Source organism: Giraffa tippelskirchi, chromosome 10 (genome assembly GCF_054371585.1).
Source record: "Giraffa tippelskirchi isolate mGirTip1 chromosome 10, T2T-mGirTip1v1.2.pri, whole genome shotgun sequence".
NCBI classification, from domain to species: Eukaryota; Metazoa; Chordata; class Mammalia; order Artiodactyla; family Giraffidae; genus Giraffa; species Giraffa tippelskirchi.
In genome coordinates, this window is record NC_137284.1 from 119,413,674 (window position 1) to 119,422,258 (window position 8,585).

The 8,585-nt window shown below is 39.1% G+C and overlaps 1 protein-coding gene across 7 annotated transcripts in view; it reads left to right on the forward strand.

Annotated features, from left to right (window-relative positions):
- Positions 1-3,108, forward strand: part of CFAP69 (cilia and flagella associated protein 69) — a 51,981-nt gene extending 48,873 nt beyond the window's left edge. For all 7 annotated transcript variants that reach the window (XM_081534005.1, XM_081534003.1, XM_081533999.1 and 4 more), the window contains 3 exons: positions 832-918; positions 2,215-2,319; positions 2,816-3,108. In XM_081534005.1, the coding sequence (XP_081390131.1) occupies positions 832-918; positions 2,215-2,319; positions 2,816-2,986 (363 nt within the window). In that variant the 3' untranslated portion in view covers positions 2,987-3,108. The remainder of the gene's footprint in view (positions 1-831; positions 919-2,214; positions 2,320-2,815) is intronic.
- The last annotated feature ends 5,477 nt before the right edge of the window (positions 3,109-8,585 follow it).

Consider the following 8,585-nt stretch of genomic DNA (forward strand, 5'->3'; position numbering starts at 1 on the left):
TATACCAACCAAGGGCATGTAATTTCTGATTATATATTTAGTAGAGAGTCTGTTGAGAACCATAGTCTTTGTAGTTTGTCAGTAGTATTTCCCTAGACTGTAACTCCACAACAAACTCAGCACTCTCACAAAATTGCTTATCTTGCTGAAGTCATAAATTAGAAGAAGCTCCACCAATATAATCTTGCCTAAACTATTATCAGTGGCAGCAGAAATCTCTTTATTTTCTCCTGTGAATTTGCTGTTGGGTCATTTATGTAACTTGCTCTGGATTATACTCTGTTTTTGCAAGTGATACTTATTTAAAACAGTCTTGCTGAGAACGATTATTGTTATTCTCATATTTTACATTTTTATAACAACAGTTTTTCATTACATTTCATGGGAAGCAGTTCAAACCTTGGCCACATAGTGAGGAAAGGATTTTTTTTTTCATTTTAAGACTTTCGTTATTTGTTAAACTCTAATCTTTTTGCTGCTGCTGCTAAGTTGCTTCAGTCGTGTCCGACTCTGTGCAACCCCATATATGGAAGCCCACCAGGCTCTCCCGTCCCTGGGATTCTCCAGGCAAGAACACTGGAGTGGGTTGCCATTTCCTTCTCCAATGCATGAAAGTGAAAAGTGAAAGTGAAGTCGCTCAGTCGTGTCCGACTCGTAGCGACCCCATGGACGGAAAAATCCTCCGTCTATGGGATTTTCCAGGTAAGAGTACTAGATTGGCCTTAAAATTTATGTCAGCAAAAACTAGCTCTTTCTTCAAAATAGAGGTATTCAAGCCCTTTGGTATCCTTTCATAGAAACTGGAACTCTTAATTATCTTTCTCATTTCAGATACAAGCCACACACAAGCAAAGAGAATTGGCTAATAAATCATGGGAAAATTTCTTGGCTAGAACATCAAATGCTAAAACTTTAAAGGTAGGATTTTTTTAATACTATGATATCCACAACAAACAGCCAACTCTGACAGAATTTTTCAGGGAAATATTCATTTACCTTTTTCTGTTGATCTTTCTGTGGGATACCAACACTGTTGATCCTCATTTGCAGTTTAGGATGATAACTGAAACTAAGCTTTTTCACAGTTTCAGAAGATACCACTCTGAGTTTCATTTGGCTTAGCAGGGTGAAACAAGGATGGTGTTGCTGGTTTGCATAAAAGAGATGAGAGTTAGTAAAGAATAAGCAGAAGTGTGCTCCTGCTTTCCATTCTGAGCCTTCTTATTCACTGGTCCTTTCTGTAAGAAGCAGAGTGAAGAACACAAAACACAACTGTCCATATTGCTTTCTCGATCAAGGATGTTTTCCCTGTGACCACTAGAAGAAACATTGTATTAAAGCTTAAATAGGAATTTGAGATAAACACCCCTTTGGGAAAATGTGATAACCTGCTTCAGCAATAAGCTTGAAAGTAATCTAAAAAGTTTATAATGCTAATTGTTCAATTGAAATATGTAAGAACACCATAGAGTTCTAAAATCTCATTACTTGTTTCTAACTTTTCCATTTGTGCTTGGGATACACTTTTACATAATAATTTTTCCTCTAAATATGAAATTGTTAAATGATACATTAGCCCATGAAAATAGTGGAACCATATTAAGATAGCAAAACCAAGAACAAGCTTATTCAAGATACCATGTCTTCCCCCTTCTCATGAAAAGTTCTTCCCAATGTTATTTACAAAATAGACCCACAACTACCTGTACTTTTAAGGAAGAGTTTATGAAAACCCTTCCACACAGATGAGTTGTTACCTAGGATTTCACCTGTTCTAGTGCCTCAACTATTGAATTTGAAGGTAACTGCAACAAATTATATAGTTTGAATTATTCTGAATTGTTGAAACATTTAAGTGTACTGGATTAGTATTTGTACAAAATAATTTGAAAACATGCATCATCTATTGTAAATTTAGTAGTTTATTCAACCATGTGCAAAAAATTGAACCTGATTTCCTTAGGAACTACTTTATCCCTTGGTCATATATTGCCAGTACCTCTGGAAATCTCGGTAACATTTTAGTTGTTTCCTGCAATGTGCAAAGGATATAACTTGCTAATAACTATTTTCTTAGCCTAAATGAATAAATGCTGGATCTATTGCTAATAAATTATAAACCAAACACAAATATATTTTGTATACTTCTTTGTAAGTACCATAGTTAATGCTTTAATAACAATTTTATTTTCTTTCTAATTTAAAAATCTTCAGAAAGCAAAAAGACTTCAAGAGAAAGCTATAGAATCCTCTAGATATGGTGAAAGACCACCAAATGCAATATTTCACAGGACAGATATTAAAGGCCTTAACGCAACAGTAAGATTTTTTTTTTCTCCATAACTTTTCTTAATAGATATTGAATATAGTTCCCAGAGAATGTTATTTCCATGAGGTTTTGTCTCATACTTTTTCTTTTTGCTGTTAAAATGTTAAGTAGTTAAGGCATATTTATCCCTGCCCTTACCTAGTGCTGGTTTAGACCAGACCCAGCCCTCCAGGATTCCCAAGAAACTGCTATAAACACTAGTCAAAGTAGGTCTCTATATCTCATTGACAGGAAGTGTGCAGTACCTCCTTTGCTTGGCAAATAGATCCATGCCATATGCCAGTGTTCTTGGTGTCCTCTTCTGGAAATAATTTGGCCCTGATTGCAAAGGCCCCAAAGCCCTGATTTTTCCATTATTAGACACTGCCTCTTAGTTACTATGTGCATTTTGTGTCTTTTCCAAAGTTAGCTAAAGGATGAATAGATTTTCCTCTTAGTGAAAATTATTATAAATGGACTCTTAAATGTTTAATTTTGCTTTTATAGGTGCCCTCTGGTGGGGTAGTAACAGTGGAAAGCACTCCTGCCCGATTAGTGGGAGGACCTCTGGCTGATACAGATATTGCTCTTAAGAAACTGCCTATTCGAGGAGGAGCCTTACAGAGGGTGAAAGCAGTAAAAACTGTGGATGAGCCAAAGAACAGTGATCCCACATAAAATACTCTAAAGGATTTTTGAAATAAATTCCACTTATAATTTTTAGCTAAATATCTTTATATATAAATGTAAAGCAAACATTTTAGAATAAATATTTTACTAAAATACTATTAAAAATAAAAGTACATATAATGTATTTTTATTGAAAATATCAACATATACTGTGAGAAGAGTTGTCATCAATTTCTTTCTAAAGATTACAGTCCTCTTAACTGAAAATTGTGAAACATATTGTTTCAGTTAAGACTCTTTGAACTGGTGTGAACAGCTCCAACTGGTTTGAGCCAAAAAGCAAAACCAAAAAAACCACCACAACAAAAATCAAATATAAAACTAATTAAAACTACAGGCATTGTTGGATCCAGGAACCAAAACTCTGTGAGTTGGATCTTCTCTTTTCCTAGCAGCTCCTGAATTATATTCTCCCAGGTTGATATCCAGTAGGAAAGAGAGCATGCCTACCTCTCAACAGCCTCTGCAACTGTCTCTGCATCTTGGGATATCTGATTGGCCACATGCCCACTCCTGAACCAGTCATCATGACCTTAACCAGATCTGAGAACTGCTTACACCCAGAACCTGAAGGAGGCCAGTCCCATCTAAAGCATATGGGTGGAGTGGGGAATCAAGATAAGTACATAAGTTATTATAAATATATATAAATATGAGCAGCAAAAATTTTACAGCAAATATGTTGGTCAAAGTAAAAGTTCTTCTCCTATAAAAACCAAATGTTAGTCATAAGCTAAACAATAAAAATTAAAAATAAAGATGGTTTTTTAAAAAAATTATTTATATTTAATTGGAGGAAAATTGCTTTACAATGTTGTGTTGTTGTTCAGCCAGTCAGTCATGTCCAGCTCTTTGTGACCCCATGGACTGCAGCACACCAGGCTTCCCTGTGCTTCACGATCTCACAGAGTTTGCTCTAACTCATGTCCATTGAGTCAATGATGCCAACCAACCATCTCATCCTCTGTCACCCCCTTCTTCTCTTGCCCTCAATCATTCCCAGCATCAGGGTCTTTTCTAATGAGTCAGCTTTTCACATCAGGTGGCCAAACTCTTGGAGCTTCAGCTCCAGCATCAGTCCTTCCAATGAGTATTCAGGGCTGATTTCTTTCAGGATTGACCAGTTTGATCTCTGTGCTGTCCAAGAGACTCTCAAGAGTCATCTCCAGCACAGTTCCAAAGCAGAGTTCTTTGGTGCTCAGCCTTCTTTATGGTCCAACTCTCAGATATGTACACGACTACTGGAAAAACCATAGATTTGACTATATGGACCTTTGTCAACATGAATCAGTCAGGTATACACATGTCCCCTCCCTCTTTAAGATCCCTCTCACCTCCCACCCCATCCCACCCCTCTATATTGTCACAGAGCACCAGGCTGAGTTCCCTGTGCTATATAGCAATTTCCCATTAGCTATCTATTTTAACTCTTAATATATAAATAAATCCCAATGATACTTCTCTTTAATGGGGATGGAAAGAGGGTGTGGAGGGAAACTCTTTTGGTGGTGAAGGTATCTTGCCAAATAGAGGTAGATCCCTTAATATTGGATGTAGAGCAATAAGTGTCTGTGTCCCTGTGTGTCATTATGTGTTTCCAAAGCCTGGAACCCCATCAACCCCTTCTTCACTTAGGAAGCTGCAAAGTTGAGTTCATGTCCAGGGCTGGGAAAGACAAGAATCTGTTTCCTCAGAAAGGAAAATATGTTGGAATTTGAGTCTAGTCTCTAGGCCCATAGGGTGCACACAGCAGTGTACGGTTAAACGTATAACAACCAGCTCTTCAAGGAGAAAAAGCTCTTATATATAGTGTTTGCCAATTTGCATGATATAAGTATTCCCAGGATGACCAATTTCAAGCTACCAACATGGTGCTACTGAATGCAGAGTTGGGAAGACATGCATAGGATCCACTTGCATTATCAAATAAAAGAGGGTTCCAGCACCCCACTGGGCCCACCCTCTCCTACTTTCTCCTCCCTCTTCCCCTACACTTCTTCCTCCAATTCACATTTCTCCAGGAATTTTTCATTATTCCCTCTGTGAGGATAGTAGCATTTGCAATGAGAGAAGAAATGGCAGCTATTGATGTTGTTCTAATTAGAATGAGTTGCCAGTGACCTCTCACCCTGGCCTGCCCACTCTCCTGTGGCTCATAGGGGTACATAACATGCATCAGCTTATCAGTGAGCTTTGTCTTCTCTTGAATCCCTTTCTCTATTACCACCACCCCCAGGAGGACAGCAGAAGGCATAATTTGTTTCTCTTCTTCACAGGCAGTCCTAAGCACAAAGGTTCCATGTAAAGGGGAGTTGGGGCTTCCCAAGTGGTGCTAGTGGTAAAGAACCTGTCTGCCAATGCAGGAGACTTAAGAGACATGGGTTCGATCCCTGGGTCAGACAGATCCTCTGGAGACAGGCAACCCACTCCAGTATCCTTGTGTGGAGAATCCCATGGGCAGAGGAGCCTGGCGGGCTACAGTCCTTAGAGTCAAAAAGAGTTGGACAGGACTGAAGCAACTTAGCATGCACGCACACATGCAAAGGGGCATTACTGAGACACAAGAATGGATGTGGACAGGAACATGCAACAATGAGATGGCCCATACAAAAAGCACCAGATATACTTTGGGTACATCTGAGATACATACAGAATGGAGATGAAGTGTCCGTGACTAAGAGAAAGGAATGTTTACCCCATTTTGTAGACTATAAGTTCCTTCCTCAGACTCCAAACTCCCTAAAGACAAGACAGAGACCATATCTCATTCATTGTGATAACCAACACGTTAGTTAATTGCTGAATAAGTGTGATGATAGCTCCTGGCAGCCTTTCCCTCAACTTATGCAAATACAGCAAAGTCCTGAACTCAAAGGGAAGGTTCAACCAACAAAACACTCTACAGGGAATGCTAAACACAGACATGTTACGGTAGTTCAGACGCATTCACTTCATAAGAGTGGTAGACTTTCTCTAAAATGAGGCCTAAGTACTATTACATTAATATGACCAGAGAGTAGAAATAGAATTGATATTACTTGGGTGAATATCGTTTTTTGTGTATAGTACAACTTGGTATCTCCAGATTTATTAGCTGCTGCTGCTGCTGCTGCTGCTGCTAAGCCGCTTCAGTCGTGTCCGACTCTGTGCGACCCCACAGACGGCAGCCCATCAGGCTCCGCCGTCCCTGGGATTCTCGAGGCAAGAATACTGGAGTGGGTTGCCATTTCCTCCTCCAATGCATGAAAGTGAAAAATTGAAAGTGAGGTCGCTCAGTCGTGTCCGATCTTAGTGACCCCATGAACTGCAGCCTACCAGGCTCCTCTATCCATGGGATTTTCCAGGCAAGAGTACTGGAGTGGGGTGCCATTGCCTTCTCCGAGATTTATTAGGACTGACTGTAATCAAAACAATCTGTGCCTTCTGTAGAATTTCTCCCTGTTGTTGTAAATCTCACCCATCAGAAAGAGGAAAGGTAAAATAGGGCAGGTTATTACCTAGCAGCCATTTAACAGAGGAAGAAATATATGTGTATGAAGGGTAGTAAGGTTGCTTAATCCAGACATTTGTACTTGGTAGACAGACAATACCCAAGATCCCATATTATAGTTCTAGGCACCCAGCAGTGAGCCAGCAAATCAGTCCCTCTCTCTGATACTGTCACTAATTCTAACAAGTCTCCGTCTCTCCTCACATCTGTGCTCCCACTACATCACTCCTGAGCCCATCCAGCCTGGATGAAAGGTGGATAGTATATTTCCTTCCATGAGTCAACTGAGACAAAATTTTAGCTCCCAAACTTTTGCTAATAAACTAAACGAAAAAACAGTCAAGAAAATAAAAATGGAGTTTAGTGAGCCCAGATGAAAGTGGCTTCAACACTGTTCAATAATGAGAATTTTACCACATGAGGAAGGAGTTCATTACATGATTAGATCCTTTCAGCCACTGCTTGCTCATATTGGATGAAAACCAGTGAATAATTAGGTGAACAACTATTGTTCTTCTGTTCCTCAGTCTGCCTTCTGGAACACAGGGTACATTTCATATCACAGAGAAAAACTATGATGTTCACTCTAAGTCTTTGGGGGTCAAATATCCAGTTTATTTAATCATTTCAGACTATGACTCTGGCCAGCTCTTTCTGAAGTACTGAAATTTGTTAATATTCCTCTTTACTGAGACCAACAGAACCAAACAAAAGTTTACGGGTTTAACATAGATACATAGAGGGTATAATAAAACTAGTCCCTCTCATTTTTACTCACCTACAGCCAACACAGCCTAAGCTTACATTAGTCACTGGCAGCCATGTTTCATGACCACTTATATTTAATTTATGTAGATAGTTCCTTTTCAAGGAAATATAACATAACTTCCCATTCCCTAAAGTGTGGGTATGCTTAATGCCTTGCTTTCAAAGAATACAACATAGAAAGAGAAGGGAAAGTAACTTCACAGCCAAGAAATCTGATAAATACTACCTTGCATACTAAGTCACTTCAGTTGTGTCTGACTCTTTGTGACCCTATGGACTGTGTAGCCTGCCAAGCTCCTCTCCCTATGGGATTCTCCAGCCAAGAATACTGAAGTGGGTTGCCATGCCCTCCTCCAGGGGATCTTCTCAACCCAGGGATCCAACTGGCATCTCTTACGCCTCCTGCACTGGCAGATAGGTTCTTTACCACTAGTGCCACCTGGGAAGCCCAAATACTACCTTAGCCAAGGTTAAACACCATCCGTGCAGTATGTCATGTTGACAGCATGTACCCTTGATATGAAGTGTTGAGGACAGTGCTTTACCTCTGTAGTTTTCATCCCCCCAAACCTATAACCCCCATCAAAACCTGAGAGAAACATCAGGCAAACCCAAATTGAGGGACATCCTGCAATACACCTGGCCAGTACCTGGAATTGTCAAGGTCATCAAAAACATCTTCTCAGAGTCTAAGGAGACCTGACAACTCAATGTAAATGGTGTCCTGGATGGGATAGGAAAAAGAGAAACTATGAAAAAGAGAACTATGAATTGTTCCCCACTCAACCCTATTCTGGCTACCATTTCTCTTTTTTGAAAAACAAAAAAGCTTATATTTTGACATCATAAAAGTGATTTTGAATTAGTTATATTATTTCCTGCTGCATCTTTGTCCCACCGCAGTGACAACTCTGGGAGCAAGGACTTGTGTCTGGACTGCTCAGCAATGTACCTCCAAGCTCACTGAATTTGTGTTGAATGAATGAGTGAATGATGAAAAAAGAATAATTTTCTATATACAAATGACATGATTTGTGCCCAAAACTGGGGGGATTTAACAGAGCATTATATCTAAGTACCATCAAGGAGACTTAAGATGAACGGCTCTAAAACCAGAATGCTCAGTTTAGCAAATATCCTTATTTTTAACATCTTTAATAATCCAAGGTAGCATGTAAATTTAACTAGGAGAACTAGGAAACCATTTTCAGTTATTCTACTTTGGAAGGTTATAAATTAATTTTATTAATATTAAAAAGCTCATCATTGCTGCAATAAAATTTTTATGACAACAAGGATTGCTGACAACTGGTTGAATAATTTTTTAGG